This window comes from Pseudonaja textilis, chromosome 2 (assembly GCF_049901715.1).
Source record: "Pseudonaja textilis isolate UNSWEBS1 chromosome 2, rPseTex1.2, whole genome shotgun sequence".
In the NCBI taxonomy this organism is placed as follows: Eukaryota; Metazoa; Chordata; class Lepidosauria; order Squamata; family Elapidae; genus Pseudonaja; species Pseudonaja textilis.
This window is the reverse complement of record NC_141991.1, coordinates 254,816,499-254,844,146: the sequence shown is the minus strand read 5'-3', so window position 1 is coordinate 254,844,146 and position 27,648 is coordinate 254,816,499. Positions and strand designations below refer to the sequence as shown.

Genomic DNA, 27,648 nt, shown 5'->3' with positions numbered 1-27,648 from the left:
CTGCGATTTGGCCAAATAATGCTAGTTATGGACAGCACGCTAATGGGGGAAAATCCTAAAACTGGATTTTCATAAGGAGAAAAAAAAAAAAAGAGAGAGATTAATCTCTCCTAAAGCCCGAGAACACTACAAGCCACGTTGTAAGATTTTATTAGTTTATCTTTCTTGCAGAGCCAAAATACTTAGCAAATTACTTCGAGGATCAAGACCGCTTTTATATATATATATTTTATGACTTTAAACCCTTTAAACATGTACAACTTAATACTTTTTTTGCTATCCAAACCCAAAGGCTGATTCCTATGACTAAATTAATAATTATAACTGTGAGGGGGGGAAAAAAAAAACGGAACCAATGAGGTGAATATTATAAAGAAAGTGCTTGAGAAAGAGACAAGAGACCGAATCTACCCCGCCGCCACTTTCACACGCTTACATTAAAAACTGACCGTCGCGTTGTCTCTCCAGGAGGACGGGGCTTATAAATAGGAGGACGAACGATCAGCTCGGGTGGGATAGTTCCCCCCAAAAATCTCCTGGGGGGGGAGAGACAGAAGAGGCAAGGGGTAAAAAGGTTTCACAGCTTATTATCTTGGGGGGGGGGGGAGGAGTTGGGGGGAAGGTTGAACGGGCAGAAATTCAGGAGCAGCCAGGGCCGCCGCCCCAGAAAAAGCCATATGGTTTCTCTGGGGCGCGCCATGGCCATTAGCGGACCAGTGTTGCACTAAGCTTATACTAAGTACCTCCTTCTGGCCCTCCCCGCCTTGAGTAAAAAACTCTTTCCATTGCACTTCTATCAAACTGATTTTTTGTTTTTTAAAAAAAAATGTCTCTCAAAAAGTCTGCGGTACGAACAGGCACACAAAATGAAAGCGGTTGTAAGGAAGTCGAGCGGAGCAGTTGGCGGTCCGAGAGTCGGGTGGACGCTTCTCTGAGTCCAGTACAAAGGGACCGGGGAAGTGGGGGGGTGGGGCGGGGGTGGAGGTTGGGGAGGCCAAAAACCCTTGCCTGACCCTTGTCTGCACAACTCAAGTCCAGACACAGATGTGGGGGGAAGGGCACTTAAAACTTTAATGGAAGAAAGCGGTTGGAACTCTGTTGGGCGGGTGGGGGGGCGGGCACAGCTGGCCGGAGGGAGGGCGTGGCAAAGGGCCAGCTCTTTTCAGCTGCATTCAGCATCTCGAACGCAGGATCCTCGTGGCATTCTCCTTCCCGCAGCAGCACCAGAGAAAACCCGGCTGGCGATGGCGGGGTGGGGGGTGTCCACTGGTGACCAGGAGCAGCGAGGGATTGCCCCGCCCACTCCCGCCTTTCAGCTGGCACCTGCCCGGGTCATTAAATACTCCAGGGCGCCGTCCTGGTCGTTGTGTAATAGCAGAGCTTCTTGAATGTCTTTCAGTTTGAAGCCCATTTCTTGAAATCTGCTCATGAGCTGGAGAATCTCGGCGGCCTGAGGAAGGGAGGGAGGGAGGAACGAGGGAGGGAGAGAGAGAGGAGGGAGGAGAGAGGGAGGGAGGGAGGGGAGAGGGGGAGGGAGGAAGGAGAGGGAGAGAGGGAGAGGGAGGGAGGGAGGGAGGAGGAAGGGAGGAATGAAGGGAGGGAGGAAGGAAGGAGGAGGGAAGGGAGGAGGAATGAAGGGAAGGGAGGGAGGAAGGGAGGGAGGGAGGTGCAAGGGGGAGGAAGGGGAGGGAGGGAGGGAGGGAGGAAGGAAGGAAGGGAAGAGAAGATATTAGCTGCAAAGATGGTTTACGGAGTCTTCATGGATAACAGTTTTGGCAACTTTTAAGACTTGTGGACTTCAACTCCCAGAACTCCTCAGCCAGCCATGCATGGCTGGCTGAAGGATTCTGAGAGTTGAAGTCCACAAGTCAATCAATTCAATCAGAAGAGAGCTGGAAGGGACCTTAAGGGGTCTTCTAGTTCAGCGGTTGCCCATCAGTGGGCCGCAGCCAACCGGTGGGCTATGAGAAAATTTTGGTGGGCCGCAGAGAAATGTCACCCCCCAGAGCACCCCCACCCCCGAAGCAATTAATCCAGGCTGCACAGGAACACAAGGCTGCGCCGCCCACATGGCCCGTGGGAACCCTCCCGGCCAACTCACTCCTTACCCGGTAAACTTGTCTGCTAAATTACAATTTTTCCTTTTTCCGACCATCATCTGTTCTGCTGTGCCGGGAGATTTAGATTAGCTAGGAAGCAGGAAATGGTTGGATTTCTTGCTTTCCAGCTAGTCTTTAGATCTTCGGCTCAGCACAGCCGAACCTCCCTTAGGACTGAAGGTTTGCTTGCAAGCAAATTCAGTGCAGACTCACGGCAAGCAAATTTGAGAGACTGAGCTAGCCGACGGCAGATAGATAGATCACTGAAGGATTCTGTGAGCAGCTCAATCTGCCTGCTTTGCCTGATTTTGGGTAAAAGTTGCTCTTTTTTAATAAAAAATTCAATATTTGCATGCATGGTGTGTTGTGAGTTAATTTTGTGAGTTTGCTTGCAAGCAAATTTTATGTGACAGACTGAGCTAGCCGATGGTAGATAGATAGATCTCTGAATGAATCTGTGAGCAACTCAATCTGCCTGCCTGCTTTGCCTGATTTTGGGTAAAAGCTGCTCTTTTTTAATAAAAAATTCAATATTTACATAAATATTTATAATATTTACATACAAGCCATGCCCAGCCAGTCACATGACCACCAAGCCACACCCACAAATTAGGCCACACCCACAGAACCGGTTAGTGGTCCCTGGGATCTAAAATTATGAGTTTGGTGGTCACTGAGGTCCAAAAGGTTGGCGACCCCTGGACTAGTCCAACCCTCTGCTCCAGCAGAAGATCTGGTACCATTTCAGCCAGGTAAAATGTGGACCCAGATTGTTGGGGGCAAGAGGCTTACTCTGTAAACTGCTTAGAGAGGGCTGAAAAAGCACTATGAAGCGGTACAGAACTGCTATTCTGTCTATCTAATCTTTCTGTCTGTCTATCATCTATCTGTCTATCTATCTATCTATCATCTATCTATCTGTCTGTCTGTCTGTCTGTCTGTCTGTCTATCTATCTATCTATCTATCTATCTATCTATCTATCTATCTATCTATCTATCTATCTATCTATCATCTCTCCCTGCCTGCCTGCCTGCCTGCCTGCCTGCCTATCTATCTATCTATCTATCTATCTATCTATCTATCTATCTATCTATCTATCTATCTATCTATCTATCTATCTATCTATCTATCTATCTATCTATCTATCTATCTATCTATCTATCTATCTATCTACCATGATGGTGCAGTGGTTAGAATGCAGCATTGCAGGCTAACTCTGCCTACTGCCAGCAGTTCGATCCTGACTGGCTCAAGGTGGGTCAAATGAGGACCCAAATTGTTGGGGGCAAATAGGCTGACTCTGTAAACCGCTTAGAGAGGGCTGGAAAGCTCTGTGAAGCGGGATATAAGTCTAAGGGCTACTGCTATACCAATGAATGCTCACCTTCTCTTCCGAGCACTGGTGCATTTCGAGAGCAGCTTCTACCAGGAGAGGATCAAAGCCCTTTTCACAGAGTTGCCCACGGACAACCAGGTATTCAAGAACCTACACAGAGAATCCAGAGAGAAAGGAGCTCAAGTCTAGTTGAAAACAATTAAAAGCCTGCTGGGTGACTTTGAGACAGTCCGTCTCTCTCTCTCAGCTCCCCTCACCGGTTAGGGGAAAACAGAAGGACGGAGTACTAGCTATGTTCCCCGCCCTGAGTTATTTATAAAAAGGAATAAAAGTGGGATATAATTAAACAAAGAGGTAACTAATACAGCTAGCCCTTGACTTACAACCACAGCTGAGCCCCAAATTTCTGCTGTTAAGCGAGTTTTGCCCCATTTTACGACCTTTCTTGCCACAGTTGCTAAGTGAATCACTGCAGTAATTAAGTTAGTGACGCGGCTGTTAAGTAAATCTGGCTTCCCGCCTTGAGTTTGCTTGCCAGAAAGCTGGAAAAGGGGATCAATCACAGGACCTGGGAAACGAAATATGGGTTGCAAAGCACCAGAATTTGGATCACGGGATCATAAGGACGATGCAAAGGTCGCAACCGAAAAGTGATCGTAAGGAGTCGCTTTTTTCAGGGCCTTCGTAACCATGAACGGTTGTAAGCGGAGGGCTACCTGTGATCTCCTAGGCTGCCCCTCCCTCCCTCAAAGCCCCATAAGCTCTGGGACCTGCTGTTAAGTCTTTCAATACCCAAAGGCAAGCCCCAAAAGGACAAGGCACACACGGGGGACGTCACACCTCTGAGCACTCAAACCCTTGCCGCCTTCTCCGCCCTCTTACCTGTTCTATGCTCTGCCCCTTCCGCTTCATCGCTTTCAAGACCTCTTCGTACGAATAGCCCATGCCCACAGCGATTTCCAGACACTCCCGCTCGCTGGGGGACAGGTCCTGCAGCAGGTCCCCGTAGGAGAAGATGCCGGGCCCTTTGGCGCAGGAGCTGCTGCTGCTGGTGGTGGTGGTCTTGGGCACTTGAGAGGTCAGGAAACTTTGGTGGGTTACCTAACAAAAGGTAAAGAAAGGGAGCATTTGAGGGGAAGGCAGAACACAGGTGCTGCTCCCAAGTCAAAGTGGAAGCCTTCAGCCAGGCATTTATTTATCCATCCATCTATCCATCCATCCAGACATCATCTATCTATATCATCTTTTTCTTTCTAATCTATCTTTCTAATCTGTCCATCTTCCCTATCCCTCTATCTATCCATCCATCATCTACCGTATCTATCTTCCTATCCCTCTATCTATCCTTCTATCCATCCATCCATCCATCCACCATCTATCTATCATCTATCTTTCTAATCTTTCTAATCTATCCATCCATCTTCCCTATCCCTCTATCTATCCATCCCTCATCTACTGTATCTATCTATCCCTCTATCTTCCCTATCCCTCTATCCGTCCCTTTAGCTATCCTTCTATCCATCCATCTGTCATCTATCTACCTATCTAGAGCTGCAGGGATGCAGTGGTTAGACTGCAGGCTACTTCTGCGGACTGCCAGCTGCCTGCAATTTGGCAGTTCAAATCCTGCCAATCTTCAAGTTGACTTAGATTTCTCTCATTCCGAGGTTGGTAAAATGTGGACCCAGATTGTTGGAGGGCAATGTGCTGACTCTGACTCTGTAAACTGCTCAGAGAGAGCTGTAAAGCACTATGGAGTGATATCTAAGTCTATGTGCGATTGCTAATACAACCTACCTACTTTTACCTTTTTGTCATCTATTACCTATCTACCTATCGCTTCTAACTATACCTACCTCTTCTATCTGCACCTACCTATCTATTCATCCCTCCCTGAAGGAGAGGACCAGGCTGAGCCCGAGGGAGGGGTCAAGCATGTCCTAAGTCTACCTTTGCTCCAACAAGAGATCTAAATCCAGCCCACTTTGAATTCCACGGATTCTTATCTGGCACAAATTTCCATGCCCATTAGTAGATCAGGTTCTTGTAGAGGTAGCATGAAATAAAACTTGCACTGCTTTCAAACTATAGCCTGGCCGCGGGTCTCTCTCTTCCACCCAACAATCCACCTACTTTTCTATGTACTGATCCATTACATTTTGGCACTGCTCATCTCCCTTGCATCTTTAAAGTGAATATAGTCAAAAAAGGAAGAAGAACTTGGCTTGAGGTCCAGTTTGTCCATTGTCAAAAAAAAATGGTCATGAGCTCAAACTTAAACTAGAAAACGTGTTACAAGTCTGAGGCTGAGAAAACCGTTTGAAAGCACTTGAGAGTTCATAAAATATTCGGCTTTGAAAAAAATAAAACTTGCATCAATGTAGAAATAAAAACCTGATTCTTAGCTTTAAGCTGCTGCCTTGCTTTCTAAAAGTGCTGTATTTCCCCAAAAATAAGACCCAGTCTTATATTTGGGGGGGCACTCCAAAATAAGCACTGGGGCTTATTTTCGAGGATACGTGATGCCAGGGTGATCAGCCAGGCTGGGCACACACACCCCCAGCATGCGCACAAGAGGCAGCAAGCATGCGAGGACCGTCGGTATCCGGTAACAGCTACAGCCTGCCGGTCCCTTGATTGGCGCACTCTGGAGTGCGCAGCCCATACATCACAGGTGAGTTGATTCCCTGTCCAAGCAGGAGATGGAGGCAGAGGTGTTGGGGGAGTGGCGGCAGACAGGCGATCCAGGTGCACCACACAGGCCACAGGAAAGCTAAGTTGGTGAGCTGGAGCGGGCGGGGTGGCTGTGGGAGGCTCGTCTTCCCGCGTCGGCACCGGCAGCAGATGGAAGCAGAGGCACGGGATGGAAGGCAAGCCAAGAGACGCAAAGATGAGCCTCCTACGGCTGGCCACCACTCTGCCCTGACTCTCACAGCTTTCCTGTGGCACGTGCCTCCCTCTGTTTCTGCCTCCGCCTGCTGCCTGGACAGGTAATCACCCACCTGATTACAACACACCTGCATCGCACGGTCGGCCACTTGTGCTCACTACCTCCCGTGCTGGCCATGCCCACCTACGTTTAGTAGGGCTTATTTTGGGGGGTGGGGCTTGTATTAGGCACACTTAAAAAAATCAGGCTATTTGGGAGGTAGGTCCTATTTTCGGGGAAACACAAGATGCCATACAACTTCAGAACTATTTGAGAGCAGCTGAGAGAAGCAGAAGCAGAAGCAGAAGCAGAAGCAGAAGCAGAAGAAGAAGAAGAAGAAGAAGAAGAAGAAGAAGAAGAAGAAGAAGAAGAAGAAGAAGAAACGATATACTGATGATGTCACCTACTTGGGTCCTGAAATGTCTGCAAGAAAACCACCAAGCTCAGAGAGTACCAAGCATCCCGCAATAAAAAGAAAGGAAACAAAGCATGAAGAAATATGCCTGGGAGTGCATCAAATTTTCAAAGCCTTCCAGAGCATCACAAGGATGGGAGCTACCTGGATCTCTGGGGAGAGACTGTTCCAAAGAGCAGCTGCCAAGGTAGAGAACACGCACTTCCTGATTCAGCAATGTTCCGTTTTATTGCCCTGAGAGGCCAACAAACGACTGAAAAATAGCATCCCTCCTTTAAGTGCCGCAACCTCTTACTGCCCACACAGAGCCAGGATTTTGCAGGCAGTCCAATACTGGCCCCTTGGTGTAGGTGACAGCCTCACTTCCTCCACAACACAACAAGAGTTTCCTTTCTATTCCGGTCTTATTCTGGGCAGATCCCAAAGAATATGACTAGCCCATGTGCCAATAAGGTAAGCCACAGCTATAGCAATAGCAACAGTACTTATATACCTCTATATACTTCTTGCAGCCCTTTCTAAACAGTTTACAGAATCAGCCTGTTGCCCCCAACAAACTGGGTCCTTGTTTCACCGACCTCGGAAGGATGGAAGGCTGAGTCAACCTCGAGCCAGTTAGCATCGAACTGCTAGCAGTGAGCTGAATTAGCCTGAAATACTGGATTCTGACCACTAAGCACCACGACTCTGAGATGATAGATAGATAGATAGATAGATAGATAGATAGATAGATAGATAGATAGATAGATAGATAGATAGATAGGCAGGCAGGCAGGCAGGCAGGCAGGCAGGCAGGCAGGCAGGCAGACCAGGAATCCCCAAACTTCCCGGAGTTGAAGTCCACAAGTCTTAAAAGTTGCCAAGTTTGGAGACCTCTGTGATAGACACACAGACAGAACTTAGAAATACCACTTATATACCACTTCACAGTGGTTTACAGCCCTCTGTATGCAGTTTACAGAGTCAGCCTATTGCTCCCAACAATCTGGGTCCTCATGGTACCGACCGCAGAAGGATGGAAGGCTGAGTCCACCCTGAGCTATTCAGCCATTCAGGGATCAAACTCCTGGTAGTTGGCAGAAGCAGCATTCTACCAGTGTGCCACCCTGGCTTCTCACAGCCCAAGTCTTCATACCGAAGCAGAAAAAGCCCACAAACCTTCATAAGATAAAACCACCAGACCAAGCTCGCAGGGGCAAAACCCAACTTTCAAAGAAGCAGCGTTAATAAAAATAACTAGAACCGCAGGATTAGGGCTTAATCCACGCAGGCTCTACACAAAAAATCCACTCTTCTTCCACTTCAGGGGTTGGGCTAACTCAACAATTACTACTTCCCATTCAGGAAGGCATATGGGCACCAGTGTTTCTCGTTTTTGGCAACTTGAAACTCCATGGACTTCAATTCCCAGAATTCCCTAGCCAAAATTTTGGTCACATGACCATAGGGATGCTGCAAGGGTCGTAAGTGTGAAAAAACAATCATAAGTCACTTTTTTTCACTGTTATTGTAACTCTGGTCACTAAATGAACTGTTGTAAGTTGAGGACTACCTGTATTTATAAAACACCTAAAATCCGAGGTGACTAGTAATTTAATCAAGTTTGCTGATTGATACCAAATTGTTCTGAGTGATAAAAACAATATAAGGAAGTCTTCAACTTACAACTGTTCATTTAGTGAAGTTCGAAGTTACAAAGGAACAAAAAAAAGTTGTAACCATTAGCTCTGACACTGTAAAAACAGGATCAGAGCTAACTGATGAAGGAGATCTGGAACTAACAGTAAACAGTTCAATAAATTGGTCAATACAATGTCCATCTACTGTAAGAAAAAAGGCGGACATATGCTAAGGGTAATTAAAAATTATCCTGTTTTTCCACATGGAAAATGTTGTGTTCCCTATTTTAGCTGCCTTCCACTGCCCTCCTTCCAGCTGCAGGTGTGAAACTGGGGTTTGGGTGGGTAATGTTCAGTGCCACTGTAACTTCGGTCATTAAACGAATCGTAAGCCGTCTGCATTCCATCACCCACTTAATTTCTGTCTTCCCAAAAATCGATCCAGATTGGGGAACATGGCTTTTATTTATACCATTTAGAATATCATACCGTTCAGAACGGAGGTCTCCAAACTTGGCAACTTTAAGACTTGTGGACTGCAACTCCCAGAATTTTCCAGCCAGCTGGGAGTTGAAGTCCACAAGTCTTAAAGTTGCCAAGTTTGGGGGGCCCTGATTTAGAATAAGAGAGCTGGAAGGGACCTTGGAGGTCTAGTTCTAATGCTTAGGCAGGAAACTCTACACCAGTTCAGACTATTAAGAGATTATCTAATCTCTTCTTTAAAACTTCCAGTTAGATCAAAACTGGATGCAGTATTCTAGGACTTACTAAGGCATTATAAAGTGGCATTTAGTACAAAACAGCCACAAATACATTGTTTTTTGTTTAGTTTGGTTCTGTGTCTCTTTGATTTTTTTCACCTTTGGATTTTGATCTTTTGAACAAAATAAAAATCGTGAGAGAAAAAAACACACAGCTCCCACCATCACAACCCCTCCTCCTCCTCCTCCTCCTCTCGAAGCTCATGCTTTAACACACACACACACACACCCCAAGCGCACTTCTCCTATGGTGCAGCCCTTACCGCTGTGGCTGTAGTGAGAGCCGGAATGTTTTCTGTACAGGCTACGGAGGTGGGCTGGGAAGGACCTCTGGACACGGAGGATAGCGTTCGCGTGTCTGGGCCAGGGTCCACGGCAAAGGCAGGAGCCCCGATCCCATGGTGCCCGTTCAGTTCATTGGCTTTGTCCGGTAAAGCGCCCAGGAAAGTGCCGTTGTGTGCTCGGTAGGTGTTCACCAGCCTTGCAGCCTGCAAGTCGCTCTCATCCAAATCCAGCTTTGGGAAGGAGAGGGACTTGATGTTGCTGACCGTCGTCACAGGCGAGAGGGACACCTTCTCGCACCCACCCAGCTGGGGCAAGGTCACGAGACCGTTGGGTTTGTGGAGGGGCTTGAGGTCCAAAGCTGCCCTTTCCAAAGAGGCCAAGACCTCCTGGTCTTGCAAGACCGACGGGGGCGCCACTTTAGGCAAGCCGCCATCCAGCAGTTGGGCCACGATTGGCCCCGTGGTGTCGACGTGGATCTGGAGGATGTTCTTCAGTTCTTCCCTGTCATCCAGGGTCTTCAGCTCCAACTTGTCAAAGGGGTCTTCTTCGCACTCGAAGTCCGCTGGGTTGAAGTCGGCCTTGGTGTGGGAGGGACTCAGAGCCTTTTGCTTCAACGCGCTGCTGTTGGCCGGAGTGGGAGTGAGGATGGAGTTGTGATGCAGGCCAGCCAGGATGGGGTTGATGGGGAGAGGCAGGGCAGCCCCCGGGCCGCAACCCTCGGGCAGGTGCTCCTCTGAGCCCCCCTTCACATTGGCCAGCGTCTCCTTGGCCTTCCGCTCGGTTTCTTGCTGGACAGCTTGGATTCTTTTAATGTTCTCGGCCCACTCGATCGTTTTCTTTTCCAGAGAGAAGTCATACTGGAGAGAGAGAGAGAGAAATCGTGGTAATCGACCGGAGACTCAACCAAAGAGAAGATTTAGTAGCTCGTGAGTGTTGTGGTTTTTCTTGCAGGTGTTTCGAAATCCAGCTAGGTAACATCAGCAGTGCTAGAAGGGAGGGGTGTGTATGTGGAAAGAAGGACAAGTGGTGGTGGTGGAGATGGAGAAGGAAGGAGAAAAGGGAGGAGAGAGAGAAGAGGAAGAGAGAGAGAGCAGGAGGAAGAAAAGGAGAGAGAGGGAAGAGGAAAAGGAGAGAGGGAGGAGAACGATGACCGTGTGGTTCTTGGTGCTCTCTAAGCTTCATTGTTTTCTTGCGGACATTTCATTACCACACTAGATAACATCATCGGTATTACAAGGGAATGGGATTTGTTCTCATTTTTGTATACTAGTATATAAAATAAGGACATTCCCGCCCCCTCCTCCCTTCTAGCACTGATATTACCCAGCTGGATTCTGAAAAGTCTGCAAGAAAACAACCAAGCTCAAAGGACACCAAGGAGCCCACAAACCGAAGTACTCCCAGAGCAAAGGTATTTCCTCTAAAGGAAAAGCACCTACAGATCCTTTTGCGTAGTTCATTGAGAGCCAAATAAGGAGCCCTTATTAAGGTAACTTCCGCAAAAGCCAAGTATGAAGTCAAAAACACCCTGGCTGTGAGGACACATCGGAATCTAAAATCTTCAAAAGAAGAGGAACTTCAGAAGAAAGGGGGATCTCTTCCTTGGACTGCAACTTCCACTTAAGTTCTCCCGGATGATTAACAAAGAAGTGGTGACCACCTGCAAATCTATTGTTTTGTTCTTTGGCTTCTACACACAACACGGCAGAGGTGCAACCAAATCAAAGCAGTTCTGGTTTAAGGGAACAGGAGGAATCAACCCAATGAGGTCAACTAGAGAAGAGCTTTAAACTGAGGTGAGTCTCATCAGAGAGATGAATTAGGAACTATATAATGTGCGGGACGTTCCTTATCGTGTCAATTGAGATTCAGCAAACAGGTTAAAGCGTCGTTTATTTTTTTTAAAAAAATGTCCAGAACTTATGACTCACCTGGGCTTCTGTTATCAGTTGGGGAGAGTCTGGCAAATAGAAACCAATGGGGAGGCCAACTTTCGCCGGTCTTCTGAATTTTTCTCCTATCTTGAATGGAACATCGTCAAGGTAACTGAAGGACCCTGGACGGAAGAAATCAGACTGTGATTTAGCAGTTACCAATCAACGCAGATCTCCTACTTGTCCAGTTTGCTCAAGTGTAGTATAATGGCTAAAACTTTTGACTCACTCTAGAACAGGAGAGTCCAACCTTGGCAACTTTAAGACTTGTGGACTTCGACTGCTAGAATTCCTCAGCCAGCTTTGCACAAGTCCACAAGTCTTAAAGTTGCCAAGGTTGGGCTCCCTTGTTCTAGAGCACGTAGAGAGCCAGTCTGGAGTCTGATGAAGGCAACAGGCCTCAAACTGGGAGACTGCTGAGTTCTAGGCTCACCTAAGGCACAAAGCCAGCTGGGTAACTTAGAGCCAGTCATTCTCTCAAGACCTAAAGAGGAGGCAAGGAGGAAATACTTCTGGCAAAACAAAACAAAAACCCCCCAAAACCTGAAGGGACTTGTCCGGGCAATGGCTAGGAGACAAGACTGACTGAACAGAAAAGAATAAGAGTCGGAAGGGACCTTGGAGGTCTTCTAGTCCAACCCCCTGCTCAAGCAGGAGCCCCTACACCATTTCAGACAAATGGCTATCCAACCTCTTCTTGAAAAACCTCCAGCGATGGAGGACCCGCAACTTCTTTCCACCGATAAGATGGTTCTCTTGGTCAGGAAATTTTTCCTTACTTTTAGGTTGGCTCTTTCCTTGATTAGTTTCCACCCATTGCTTCTTATTCTGCATTCAGGTGCTTTGGAGGATAGGTTGACACCCCCCTGCGCCCTTCTTTGGGGCAGCCCCCCCCCCCAAATATTGGAAGGTTGCTATTATATCACCCCCTGGTCCTTCTTTTCATCAAACTAGACATACCCAATTCCTGCAACTGTTCTTTATGTGTTTTATCCTCCATTCCCCTTATTATTTTTGATTGCTCTTCTCTGCACTCTTTCCGGAGTCTCAACGTCTTTCTTTTATGTCAGGGTGACCAAATCTGGATGCAGCATTGCAAGTGTGGTCTTCCCAAGGCCTTATAAAGCGGTACTAACAACTTCATGTGATCTGGATTCTATCCTCTGTTAAGACTAGAAGACACCAAACAATTGCAAAGAAAGCCGCTATCTAAGTCAGCCTTCCAAGCGTGCTGGGATTACAACTTCTAGAATTCTTAGCTGTGTTAAGGAAAGTTGGCTTTGACCACCATTTCTATTCCCTTTGGGAACACAAGTTCCCATCAAATGTCTAATACCGGGGATAAGTTATAGAGAAGTTTTCACAACCAAGAATTCCACACAGGGCACAGTAGTTGTGCTGTTTTCTATTCTGGAGACCGGCCTTTCATAAGAGAACAATTCTCTGAAGTTCTTCCCCACCAAAAGTATCTAACACCGTATTCTTAAATTGGGTGCCTCGGTCAAATGCAGGAATCCTTGATTTACAGCTGCAATTGAACTTGGAATTAGGAAGTTACATCATTGTGGTCATAAGTCAGGTGAGCACAGAGTGTGTGGTTGTTATAACTTTCCCTTCGGGTTGTAAATACAGGTAGTCCTCAACTTACAACAGCTCTTTTAGTGATCGTTCAAAGTTACAACGGCACTGAAAAAAGCGACTTATGACTGTTTTTCAGAGTTAGGGCCTTTCCGGCATCCCCATGATCCCGTGATCAAAATTTAGATGCTTGGCAACCGGTTCATATTTATGGTGGTTGGCGTGTCCCAGGGTTACATGATCCCCTTTTACAACCTTCAGATAAGCCAGGTCAATGAGGAAAGCCAAACTCATTTAACAACCAGCTTATGCTAATTTATCAAGTGCAGTAATTCACTTAACAAAAAAGGTCGTAAAATAGGGCAAAATTCACTTAACAAATGTCTCACTTCACAACAAAAAAATTTGGCCTCAATGATGATTGTCAGTCAAGGTCTTCCTGTGGTCTTTGAGGACATCCATCATAACCTGGAACAGTCACTAAATGACCCATCATAAGCCAAGGACTGCCTGCATAGCACAGGCTTTGCATCACTTCAGTACATGCTTAGGAAAACTTTAGGTGTGAGAGGACCTCCTGCTATTTATTAGTACCCCAAAATGTACAATTAAGACCAGATGCAAAATACTCTCTGTAGTAAGTGCAACAATAGAAAAAAATTAAGAAACTGCTTCACTCTGTCCGCTTCCAGGCATGTAGGCTGAGTCAATACTGAAATATGTCTTGTTTTTCTCTATCTCACTTAACAACTGCGTTATTGATGTAACAACGGCAGCAATTCACGTAACCAGTTTGGTAAGAGAGCGGGGAAATGGGGCAAAAGTCCCTTTATGACTCTCTTGCTTAGCAATGGAAATTTTGGGCTCAAGTTATGGTCGTAAGGCGAGCGCTATTTCTAAAGCCTACTGAGTTTCCATGAACCATTAAATCCTCTGGTCAGAATCCTTCATGTAATAACCAGGGAGAAACGACTTCCAGGTGAGTAACACATGTGAGGAATATAAGTCACCTAACGGCTATTTGGGTTGGAAATATATAAACCAGGAAACATTTTAGTAGTATGTCTTTAAGAGAATGCAAAAACTTGCAATTGGGTGTGGTTCTGCAAATGGCCATAAGATGGAGCCAGAAACCTGGGTTGTTTTGTGTTAGTCTCAGGAAGTCTCAAAAGAGAGTGTGAGTCTCAGTTTCCTTCTGTTGGAGAGAGTTGACTGTTACTGATCGTTGATGTAAGTCTGTTACTGAACCGTTTTTGATACTGGACTTTGATATTGGAATTATCCCTGAAATGAACACTGACTGATTTACCTGTGAATGACTTGGACTATGTGGACTTTGCTTAAAACCTTTATTGAAAGTAAACACCTACATTTACTGTACAGTGTATCTGTGTGTTGTGTGTGTATTATTCAAACACTTCTCTCACTACGTCTCCCTGTATGCGCTCATTCTCCTAACAGGGGAATTATCTCAACAACACAGATCCAGCCCTGACCATTCACTTACCGTGAAAATCAGACCCCAACTTCTTAGAAGCCATTGAGAATCTGAAAGACATTTTTAAAAAGCAGAGTTAGTAACCTTCCTATGCCTGTTTTAGTAGTTGTCATTTGGGGGTGGGGAGAGAATCTGGAAGAGCAGATGCAGCCGTTTGAAAGTGAAAGTACATTCCAACTCTTATCTTTAACAGATTGTAACTAAAATACCAGAGTTTTTGCCCAGATGAACGTGCTCAATTGGAGAATGTGATTGATGACACACCCAGGGGGAGGGGGGAAACAGGGTCACAGGGGACTGTAAATTACATATGCCAGAGTTGGCTTCATACAGGGCAGTGCCAGTATGTCGCCTCTAATGAATCCTTTGAAGTTTTTTGAAGTTTAGCTCGAGAATCATGGTTTAATTTAGAGTGATTGCTAGAATCCTGACACGTGACATCTATGACAAACTCCATTGTAGACATCGGTTCGGCTTAATGTATGCAACAGGAATTCCTCGAAGCCCTGCTTTATCGTAAGACGACTGTGTGGTTCTGGATTTAACTTTGGACTCCCAGGTATCTGTTTTCACTCTAAGTCAGATTAAGGGAGCGGTACTCTGCCCAGACTGCTGACTGGAGTGGCCTAGATACCCTGCAAATGAGTTTATGATTCAAAATTTAACAGTGGAGAGCTTTCCCATTGGTGACTATGTCCACTGGGGTTTCAAATGCCCGATTTCCACATCCTAGGTCCAGGGATGACGAGCCTATGACATGCCTGTCAAAGGTGACACAGCCCAATGTTTTGGGATGACGCCCCAGAGTTCATCAACATGCAACAACTCTTCCCGAAAGCACGCCCTGTTCTTGTGGGGTTTCTGGAGGCGGGCTGAGACCGGGGCCTGCACATGTGTGTGAACAGTGGAAGGCGGCCTTTGTGAGAGGCAACAGTGGCAACTAGGGATAGAGAGGGGGGCCTGGCTCCCCACTTCTAGCCCAACCTTGGGCTGCTAGCAAGTGAAGCTGTTCAGGGTGCCTAGATTCAGAATGGGACAACCAGCCGCAGCCAACTTATCGCTGCCAACTCGCCATGGCCAGCCCTCCATGGGACAATTCAATGCTATTGAAGGATTTAAAATAATTTTAAAAAAATATTTTGATTTTGGTCATCCTAACTTTTTCATCCTTGCTTTAATGATTCTCCTTCACCATGTCTTTGACGCTAGTGTAACTCTTGCCCTGTAGCAAGTTGTCCTGTGGTGAGTTGGCTGTGGCACACTGTCCTAGACTTTCTAGATGTGTGTGTGTGTGTGAGAGAGAGAGAGAGAGAGAGAAAGGGAGAGAAGAGAGGGGGAAGGGAGAGAGGGAGGGAGACGGGGAGAGGAAAATAGGGAGGGAGGGTAAGGGGGGGAAAGGGAGGGAGAGGGAGAGAGGGGGAGAGGCAGAGGGGGAGAGGGAGGGAGAAGGGAAAGTGAGAGAGAGACACCAGCAAAGTCAAGTTAGGCATTTTCCAAATTTCTGACACATTGAGCCCAAAGGGTTCGCCATCACTATCTGGTCTCACTGAAAGCTCATCCAGGTATCTAGTGGGTTTTAAACTATGAATCTCTAACAGTGATTACCCCTGCATTCTTTTGAAAGCTTTCTTCAAACCTTACTTAGGCAACTTGTACATCAAGCTATGTACATCAAGCTACATTAAGCTGATTTTTATTCTGTCGAATTGCATATTGTAAAAAAAGAAAAGGTTGGAAGGCTTAAGGGTCGACACGAAAATAAAACAGAAATCCCACTACCCAATGGCAAACCAGGGTGGACTGTATTGACATCACTGGTCGGGAGGTGTCAGTTCAATGCTTTAAATCATGGTTTATTCATTGGTCAGCAGGGTTCCATCACTGTTTCTAATAAAAGTATATTTTTTCTTGTTTGATATCGCATGGATTATTTAGTGTTTATACAGAGAGTTCATTTTCAGAAGTTATTGAACTGTGTGCAACACAATTATTTAACCAGGGTTTTTTCATATTCATTTTCATTAAAATTTGAAAGATGACTTAGCATCAAGCTATATCCTGGAGTTTAAGGAGCTGAATCAGCTCCATTCAAGAACAGCCCTGAAAGTTATTTTTACCCTGACAGCCTAAGAGGGGAAGGAATGATCACCAGATTTTAAATTGCATTAATGACCTTGTTTGCTTGACTTTGGTTATTGCACTGTTAGTTGGTTATTGGGACTGACAGTTTACATTTCATCTTCATATTAACGTGTGCAAGCAAATAAAAGCAAGTGTTATTTTCCTAATTATCTCTTTGATCCCTGGTCATGGTTTTTTAAATAGGCACTTAATACACATTTTCAACTATGATTCCAATTGTAAATCTAGATTTAAATTAACCAACTTTGAAATGTATCTACTTTCAACCTTGGCATGAAAGACCCACTGATCTGGGAGGTTTCAACATATTTAAGCTAGAGGGATTTTTCCTCCAAACTAAGATGACTGCCTAGCACGGTTTTTGAATCTAAACTATTTTGAATTTAATCAGCTATTTTAAAAAATGTATTTAATTTACAGGTAGTTCTCCACTTACAACAGTTTGCTTAGGGACCATTTGAAGTTACAATGGCACTGAAAAAAAGTGACTTAATGACCGTTTTACAGACTTATGACGGTTGCAGCATCCCCGTGGTCACGTGATTGACATTCAGATGCTTGATAACTGACTCACGTTTATGACATTGCCAGTCTTGAGGTCATATGATCCCCTTCTGACAAGCAAAGTCAAGGGGGAAGGCCACATTCACTTAACAACCGTGTTACTCATTTAACAACTGCAGCAATACCCTTAACTGTGGCAAGAAAAGTTGTAAAACGGGCCAAAACTCACTTAACAAATTTCTCACTTAGCAACAGAAATCTTGGGCTCAATTGTGGTCATAGGTTGAAGACAGGTGGATTTAGCAATTTAGGCAATGGCATAGGGTCTCCTGCCTGAGCAGGGGGTTGGACTAGAAGACCTCCAAGGTCCTTTCCAGCTTTAGTCAGATTGAAACATGGAGACAAGACATAATTTGCCTTAACTGTGCTCTATTTGCAATTTGAAAACAACAACCGGATGAGTAATCTGTGCGTGATCTTGTACAGCACAATTTAGTAAACCTGACCAGGAAAACTACAAGCTGCATTTTTCCCAAGAACAGCTAGTCCTCGACTTACGACCACAATTGAGCCCAAAATTTCCACTGTCAAGCAAGACAGTTAAGTGAGTTTTGCCCCATTTTCCAATCTTCCCTGACACTGTTTGTTAAGTGAGTCCCTGCATTTGTTAAGTTAGTCACATGGTCGTTAAGTGAATCTGGCTTCCCCACTGACTTTGTTGGTAAGAAGCTCACAAAAGGGGATCACAGGACCCAGGGACACAACAACCGTCGTAAGTACATGCCAGTTGCCAAGCATCTGAATTTTGATCACTCGCTCGATCGTGGGGATGTTGGAATGGCTGTAAAATGGTCATAAGTCACTTTTTTCAGCGCTGTTGTGAACAACCACTAAAGAAAAGGTTGTAAGTCAAAAGACTATCTGTAGTGCAAAACTTGCAAGTTAAATAGACAATAGGAAATAGCTAATTTTATACACCTGATCTTAAAATCAAATTTAAAACAGACCAGTGTTAAGGCGTTATTTTCCCATTTTTTGTGATAGGGTCGGAAACCACAACTGAGGCAAACCAGATCAGGGAAAACAAGGAGAGGTTCAGTGAGCGCCATAGTCAACAATTCCAAAACAGATGATATTTTGCAAAGGCCTGTAGCAACTGGGACAGCTTGTTATTACAATTTTAAATTGGCTCATAAAATACAGAGACAAGCTGTGTTTGCTGGCCAATTCTTGGCATTATTCCTCCATATGCAACGCCAATCTTCTCTCTATAAATAGGCTGTACAGGATGATGGACCACTGAATTTGTGCGGTAGACACTGTTTTACTTCTCATTCGCAAACTCAGCCGATAAAAAGTCCCGAGAAATATGCATTATTTTTGTCTTTGAACCGTATCATGTCGTATTTGCAAACTGAAGTTTTTTTCTCCCTATCCAAATAAGGAGACGCATCGTGTTTTGTAAGGGTTGCTATTCTCATATATGGTGATTTCTAGTTCTGTCTTTGACCTGAAAACTGGCCTGGGTGACTTTGAGCCAATCACCAGGAGACTGGGAGTTCTAGTCCCATCTTAATACACAAAAGCTGGCTGGGTGACTCTGCGCCAATCGGCAGGAAGCAATGAATTTCAGTCCAGCACTAAGAACAAAAGTTGGGTGACTTTGGGCCAATCACCAGGAGAATGAGAGTTCTAGTCCTGCCTTAACTATAAAAGTCATCTGAGGCACCAGTCCCTCTCTCCTAGTCCAACCTACCTCACAGGATTGTTGTTGAGAAAATAGGAGGAGGAGGAGTTATTTATAAAGTAATAAATGTGGGATATAAATAAACATATTATGATAGAAATTTTGCTTTCTCTACACAATGCAGTATATTTTTAAAGCCTCTGTCCAATTATACCCCCTTCTAAGCTGTTTGAAACAGCTCTAAATCTACCTCCAGCTTTGAGCTAATCTTGGCTAGCTAGGCCTGACCCAGGGCATCCCTCCATATAAACCAGGCTCCATGGGGAAGGTCCAATTTAGCCTCCTCCTTTCTGCTCTCTGTGTTAAGGGCACGTGCCCCATTCAAGCCAAAGAAAATGACAGCAAGAAGCTAGACAAGAGCCAAAGGCTCTGCTTCACTGATTCAATGAAATATAGGAACTCTGGAAAAGGATGTGCCCTCCAGCTACACCTGGATTTCTTTTCCTATCCAAAGAATCGTTTCATCCCTCTTCTGTCCTCAACTCCTGCCCATATTCTTTTTTTTTTTTTAGATTTAGTCATTGTATCATTACTTTTCATTTTCTCCCCTTCTATTGATGCTCCCAGGTGACATTGATTCTGTTCTCAGGAAACAAAGTTTTGATTATCTTCCTACTGCTACTCAATTTTGTACTACAGGGAGTCCTCAACTGCAACTGAGCCCAAAATTTCTGTGGTTAAACAAATGTGGGGTTTGCCCTATTTTTATGACTCTTCTTGCCACAGTTGTTAAGTGAAGCTGCTGGTTTGTAAGAGAGTTAAGTGATTCTGGCTGCCCCAATGACTCTGCTGGTCAGAAGCTCCCAAAAGTTGATCACATGACCCCCCCGGGACGCTGCAACCGTCATAAAGACCAGCCAGTTTGCCAATTGTCCAGATTCTGATCGCGGGCTCATGGGATGCTCCAATGGTCAAAAATGTGGCAAATGCTCATGATTCACGTACGTTTCAGCGCCGTTATAAATCTGGATGGTCCCTAAACGAACAGTTGTAATTTAAGGACTCCCTGTAATGACCATCTCTTCCTTTCAGCCTCACTGGAGCTGTGTACAAGGCACCATTCAGTTTCCACAAACCTCTTTAAGGATTCAGGAACGGTGAAGCACAACTAGAAGGCAAAAGGCTACCGTTTCCTTCAACAGCCCTTTCATTGTTGTATTTTCGTGTGATCCCTCCATCTACTTGTCCAATGAAACTGAGTAAATTTGAGGAGAGTCCCGGTAGCCAAAACGTAAGTGACCCAGAGGGCAGATCTGTGCCCAACTATCAAATAAACAACTGGTGGTTTTTGGAGAAACAGGGCTAAATTTGAAAGTCTTTAAAATTCAGTCTCAGCTCAAAGGCCCTTTTTGTTCCCAGTCCCGGCCCGCTGCAGACTTGGGAGATGTGGTGACTTTCCTTCCAAGGAGGGCTCTTTGTTCTTGGCATACGCCCCCAAACCCAAGAATTATGAGAAGATGCAGCTATTCAAGCTATTTCCTGACATTTCTTGGCAGCCCAGGCATTATTTAAAAAAAAAATATTATTTGGGGAAGATTAAAAGAGCAACTGTGGTGCTTAGACTGGAGCTTAGCTCAGTTAACTTTAAAATTTGGGTTGGCAAAAATCTGCATTAGGCTAAAACAAACCGTATTAAGTGAGGGCCTGGTCTGTTCAATTGTGAAGACCATCAGTGGGATCCCACAAACTACACAGCCGCAGTGTGCTGTGGAAACCCAGCCGATGGTTGCATTCACACCACAAGCCACAGGTTCTTTGGGACACACTATGGGGATGACATTTGCTGGTCTAACTCCAGATGAATCAGGGAATTTACGGCAGTCCTGATCTCCTGGAGAACCACCATCTTGAAGGCTATGTGGCATGGAGCCATTAAGCTCTTTGCAATCACATAGTTTTTTTGTCCATAACGATCTGTCCCTAACCTAGCCTTCCAACATCATTGCCCAGAGGATCACTGGTTGATCCTCTTCCCCTCTGTGGAAGAGCTTTATAGCTCCCACTGCCTTAAGGAAGTTCAAAACATTCTCAAAGATCCATCTCATCCTGGGGATCCTTTTTCTGAACTATTACTATTTGTCAGATGGTACAGAATAATAAAAACAAGGACAAATAGGCTGAAAAACAGCTTCTATCCCCGGGCAGTAACTCTATTGAATTCTATTGTATAGTGGAGTGTTGGTACAGTGTCAGGGGTTTTCAATTCAATGTGTGGAGTGTGAAGGATGTGTGTTTGTGTTTATTTTCATGGTCATGATGCGCACTGAAGATGGTGCTTGATTTCGTTGTACAAGGTGCAATGACAATAAACTAAACTAAAACTAAACTAAACAACAATAATCTTCAAGTCAGCTCAATTAATTTTGAGCTATCAAGCTTCGGGCAGAGGTCCCCACCCCCCTGTTCCATGGACCGGTTTATTTTATTTAAATTATTACCAAGGCATTGACTTAAAGAGATGTTCAGATAATCTTTCACCACCTCAAATAATGAAGAATTGGAAGAAGAGGCACGAGACGGGTGACAGAGGCACGTGTTTAGAAAGGCATACGGACTGAGTCAGCATGTCCATCACAGTATATAAGGCTGACATATTTCATGAGACTTGAAAATTGACGGGCATAAGCACCAGACCCAAATTAAAGAAAAAAGCAAAAGTTTCCCTGCTCTGTCCCCTTTCTCTTCTGTTAAGGAATAGGGGAAGCACCTTGGAGAATATACGAAACAATCATTGAGAAACTTGCAGAAAACATTACACAATTCAGAGGAGAGAGGTGCGAGAATAAAAAAAAACTCAAAATAACCCTGACTTTCATGTTTAGTAAGAGATGAAGTAGAGATAAAATTGTCTCTTGAAATCCTCCTCAGGGTACATGTTAGTCCTTGACTTACAAACATTAGTGACCATTCAAAGTTATGACACCAGACAAAGGGATTTAGGATCATTTTTCACACTTATGACTGTTATAGCATCCCCGTGGTCATCTGATCAAAATTCAGAGGCTTGGCAACTGGCATGTGTTTATGACAGTTGCGGTGTCCCGGGGTCACAATTCTCCCTTTTGGGGCGATCTTCTGACAAGCAAACTCAAGGAAGCCGGATTCACTTAACAATTGTGCTCCTAACTTAACTGCGGTGATTCACTTAACAACGGTGGCCAGGAAAGACATCAAATGAGGCAAAACTCAACCGTCTTGCTTAGCAATGATAATTTGGGGCTCCACCCGTTCTACAATAAAGTAGCATTTATGTCTGTACCTTGACCTGGCCTACCTTAGAACCATAGAACTAGAAAGGAACCTGGAGGTCTTCTAGTCCAGCCCCCTGCCCAAAGCAGGAATCCTTACTCCATCCCAAATAAAGGGTTGTACAATCTGTTCTTGAAAACCTCAAGGAATTTTCTCTTCATTTCCAGCTCGGATCTCTCTCTGAGGAGCTTCCACCCCTTGGCTTCTTTTCAGGTGCTTTGGAGAAGAAGTCAAACACCCACCTTCTTATCAAGTGTCTTGCACAGAGTGGGGGGGGCGGCACGGCACAGTGTTACTGGCCAATAGCAAATTCTGAGTCATATAGGATCTGATCTAATAAGAGTCCCCATATCCCTGCCAAAGAGATAAGGGGAACAGCTTGTAACCGGAGCTCCCTCTGGTTGTGAAACTTGGACCTTATAAAGGCAAGACTCGTTTGAGCCGCGGGGCTGGAGAAGGCGCCTGCTATTCCTTGGACAGGAGAAGTGACCAACACGCAAGGCCTGGAGGACATAACACCAGGCGTGTCCATGGAAGGCAAAATCAGGATACTGTCTCACTTACTTTGGCCATGTCATGTAGGGGAATTCATTGGAAAAATCAATTATACTGGGAAGAGTTAATGGTAAAAGGAAACCAGGCCACCAAAGAACATGGTGGCTGGGCACCACTGTAGAAAGTTAGCACCCACCCCTCTCCTAGAAGAATGAAATATTCTAGGAAATATTAAAAAGGCAGAATATTGTATTTCCCTGGATGAAGAAAAAGGAGAAACATGTTTTTAAAGACAAAGCAGCTCCCTGCCCCGCCCCCCCTCTTCAGCTCCAGGGTGATGGGATGAGGGCATGATAGGATTAGCCCTCTACCCATCTGACCACATGGCACCTGGGAAGATTGCATCACCCAGCAAGATTCAACCAAGCTACCATGGGGTGGCCCCATGGCAGACTGACAACCAATCACGATACATTTCTTGCTACAGGAAGAGGAAGCAAGTTCAAAGCCCAGAGAGGACATAAAACCAAGGGACTCTCAGCATCTCTTTCCTTTTCGCCCAGGAGTTCCAAGGCATGCGGTCCTGTCCGCAATTAAAGCCATCTTTCCAAACAGTCGCCGTGTTTCCGGCGTCTTTCCTCCCACTTGGAACTGAACCCAGATGTACATTTCTTCCAACGCCATCAAAGCTATCACTAGCCAGAGCATAAAACAACTCAAAGAAGCAATGCGAGATCAGAAGATGTGGAGAGTCCTGGCCCAGAGAATCGCCAAGAGTTGGACATGACTGAATGGATCACATCAACACCATCAATCAACTTATATTATTCAGCTCTTGAAATCTCATTTCCAGGAAGTTGATTGCATCACTCATGTCAGCTTCATCCAAGTAGTGTGGTAACAATCATCTCAAACATACAGTACTCCAAAACACAATGTGTATTCCTTATAATTCATTACTTAGGTCTCTTAATCTCATTTTCTTCAAAGATCTTCTGTTGATCAAAGATGAATTTGCCAACATTAAGAGTAGTTCAGAAAGGAAGCCTTACACTTGGCAAACTATGACCAGATCAAGATTTTAACGAGGGGGTTCTTGGTGCTCTCTGAGCTTGGTTGTCTTCCTGCAGGTATTTCATTGCCCAAACTAGGTAACATCATCAGTGCTAGAAGGGAGTGGGATTATATTGTATATAAAGAGAGCAAACCCCATTCCCTTCTAGCACTGATGATGTTACCTAGTTTGGGCAATGAACTATCTGCCAACAAACAACAACAACCCCACAACCAAGCTCAGACAGCATCAAGGACCCCTCATTTCAATCCCAAGCCACAAATATTCCCTTTACAAGTTTTTAATATTCTGGATGAATTCTGAAAAGATGTCACCGGGCCTATTCTTGTCTTTATTGCATTATTACTGAAATACAGATAAATCACTTAACAACCAGGTTACTGATTTACCAACTGAGTGATTCACTTAGCAAGTGTGACAAGACAGAAAATGGTAAGAAAATTCACTTAACTGCCTCGCTTAGCAACAGAATTTTTGGGCTCAATCATGGTCATAAGTCAGGCCTCCTTATGTCCAAACAAACAAGCTCAGAGCACATCAATGACTCAATAGTTCAGCTCTAAGCTTATTAGCACGATGTAGTACATCTTCAGGTTACATCTTAATAAACGTAAATCTGACTTATAAGTGACAGTTGATAGTATTAGGTTGAAAGTTGAAAGTATTAGGTTTGTGATTCTCTGACGAAAAGGAGGGATAAGCAGCAAAAATAAAAATTACTATTCTGCCCGTGGCTGTTTTCCTTATAGAACAGATTACAGATGGTCCTCATTTAGTGACTGCCTCATTTAGCAGCTGTTTGCAGTTATGATGGTGATGAAAAAGTAACTATGGCCACTCCTTGTCTTTACTATGGCAGGTCTGTAAAGTAAAGGAGGGCTGAAGCTAGATCATAAACAGCCGTTTTGCTAAGCTATTGCTTTACTTAACAATCAAGTTGCAGCTCCCTACTATAGTTGCTAAACGAGGACTGCCTCCATTTCAAGACTTATCTCGCCATGACTACAGTGGAATAGAGAGACCTAATGAAAGGTCTCCTTCTCTCATGAACTGAAGAACCTGGCTTTAAAAGGTAGAAAAATAAAAACGAAATGCTGGTTATAGATCAGAATCAGAGTGTGTGAGGTGCCCTTATACCAGTTGTGATTACTTCAAAGAGAAAAGACCGGTTTTGTCTAGCAAAATACTTCCAAGACACCAGTAAAAGGAGGCCTATATTTATTTGAGAATGATGAAGAGTAATCTTCCAAATTCAGGAAGGACTTTGCCTCTAGTTAAAACCCACTTCTGATCTTTAAGTATGTTTCAGACTGTGCTTAAGTACCCTTGCGTGATTAAGCGATCTCATTCAAGAAAAAAAAGAACAAGTTATCTCATCCTGAAAATCAAGTTTTCTTTCCTTTGACTTACAGACATGTAGAAATATTTCTTAGGCACTTTCTTACATATAAAATATAGAGTGGCATCAGTGTGCATGAATTTATAATGACATAAACACAAGGTTTAGGTATTATTGCAGGAAGGTTATGTATAGTATTTCAAGGCCTCACTAAAACGTTAGTTTAATTTCTGAAAACATACAGGCCTAGTATCCTATTCTTACAAAACCATGTACATTCTTGCAGAAGCTATACTAAAACAGTGAGGACTTTTTGGGGGGAGGGGCATATCTGTCAAAGAGATACTGCCTTGTGTCCCATAGCCAGGTAAATCAATCACAGAAATATAACAGTATAAAACTTGGAGATCCTAGTCCAAACTATCTCTAAAGTGAGACTGATATGGTCTAGTAATTAAAATTTCAGGCTATAACACTGATTGTGGGGCCTTTGGTGTTCTCAGAGCTTGGTTTTCTTGCAGATGTTTCATTGCCCAACTAGCTAACACTTTCAACAAATTTGATCATGAAATGTCTATAAGAAGACAGCCAAGATTAACAGTTAAGTCTTCTTTTAAAGAGACTTTTTCTTGTTAATGTCTTTTTGTTGCTTTTTTCCTTTTGTTCTTTTTTAAATATTTCAGCATTTTGTATTTTAACTTCCTTTGAATAAGCTAAAATTTCCCCAATGCAAAACCATCAAACTCAGAGAGCACTAAGGACCCCACAATTCAACCCTGAGCTACAAATCTTCTTTTCAATTATTTCATACAAATCTTTTCTATTGGTACCAGGCAAACAATCAAGTCGAAAACACAGTAGAAAAGTAGAGAATCTTGATCAAGAAAATACCAAGAAGACATTCCCACCAAAATGACAGGTTGTTACAATGTATAAACAGAGAGCAAAACCCCCTTCCTTCTAGCACTGATGTTCTCCAGCTGGGTCATGAAACGTCTGCAAGAAAACCACCTATCTCAGAGACATCTCCATTCAACCCCTGATTTACAAACATTACAAAATACACCCCCCAAAAGATGCTATAGGGCACTGGACACCAGAACAACTAGACACAAGGACACTTTTCCCCCAAATGCCATCACTCTGCTAAACAAATAATTCCCTCAACACTGTCATACTATTATTTAGTAAGACTGTGTTACTATTCTTCTTCTCATCCATCATATTCCAATCTCCTCCCACTTAAGACTATAACCATGTTGCTTTTATCTTCACAATTTATGTTTTGTTTCCTATTATGATTTGATTACTTATTAGTAACCTATGAGTATTACTAAGTGTTGTATCTTATGATTTTTGATGAGTGTATTTTATTTTTTCTTTATGCATATTCAGAGCTTATGCACAGAAGACAAATTGTGTGTCCCAATCACACTTGGCCAATAAAGCTTGCTTGCTCTATCTCTTCTCTTCCTTTCTCTTTCATCTATCTATCTATCTATCTATCTATCTATCTATCTATCTATCTATCTATCTACCTACCTACCTACCTACCTACCTAATCATTTCCTTTTCATTGATAACATTCATTGCTGACCCTAAACTCCCCCTTTTCTAGCTCCTGAAGATCGTTATGGCCAACCACCAAAACCAGAATAGCAGAGTTGGAGGGGACCTCGGAGGTCTTCTAGTCCAACCCCCACTCTCAAGCAGGAAGCCCTGTTTGGTTGTCCATTCTCTTAGCAGGGATCTCTCCTTAAGACCAGCTATTTTGCGGGGTGGGGCTAGACAAGGCCGATCCTGCCACCTACACAAACCAGTAAGTATCCTGTCCGCTTCTCCTTTTCCTAATCCACCCCACCAAGGTCAGGCTTTGAAAACTCCCCTCGGTCGCCTAAGCCTCTCTCCCCGCCCCCCGCCCCCCCGAACGACTAGGCCGGGAAGCCGCCCCGCCCCCGCCCCCCAAATTCGGTCCGAGAAAGGCAGCGGGGAAAGGGGAGCCACCTTCTCAGCGGGGCGGGTTCGGCTGCGACGGGCCGAGAGGGCGGCAAGAGGCCCATTCAAAAGCCGGAGGAGTCTAATCTGGAGGCGGAGGGCGGATCCAGGGCGCCGGGACACGACAAGGCCGGCTTCCCGGCAACGCTGGGCCGAAGGAAAAGCCGGAGGAGCCGGGATTCTCACGACCCCCGGGGCGAGCGTCAAACCCCACGGACGCACTGCGCCTGCGCAGACGCCGCGCGACCCCCTCCCCTCCCTGAGGAGAAAACGGCCTTTTTTACCTCAGCGGCGGCCGGAAAATAAGGGGACGCCGGCGCTGAGGCCTACTCACCCCGGCGGCTTCGCCTCGAACCCTGAGGCCGCTCTTCCTCCTCCTCCTCCTCCTCCTGACCCCCGCGCGGCGGCTCCGAGTTATAATTCGCGGCCGACGATGGCGAAGGCCCACCGGCTTCCTCCTCCACACAGTCCTCGGTAATGGGGCGACGCCATCTTCTCTCTCCGTCCCAGCCCCGCCCCGCCTCTTCCGCCTATACCTCCAACGATGCCGCCCTGCGTCACCGTTTCGGTCACCCGACGCGGAAGGAGGCGGCCAATGAGAGGCGGGAGGAGAGGGGCGCGTTCTTCAGCAAGGAGCGGGGAACGCC

At 45.0% G+C, this 27,648-nt stretch overlaps 1 protein-coding gene across 1 annotated transcript; it reads right to left on the bottom strand.

The window, feature by feature from the left end:
* Positions 1-134: 134 nt before the first annotated feature.
* Positions 135-27,533, bottom strand: UBAP1 (ubiquitin associated protein 1). The gene is made up of 7 exons (XM_087927591.1): positions 27,336-27,533; positions 14,465-14,505; positions 11,377-11,501; positions 9,424-10,302; positions 4,319-4,537; positions 3,485-3,586; positions 135-1,450 (listed from the first exon to the last, which is right to left on the bottom strand). Exons 2-7 carry the CDS (start codon positions 14,496-14,498, stop codon positions 1,313-1,315), a joined length of 1,497 nt encoding a protein of 498 aa, XP_087783717.1. The 5' UTR covers positions 14,499-14,505; positions 27,336-27,533; the 3' UTR covers positions 135-1,312.
* Positions 27,534-27,648: the final 115 nt, after the last annotated feature.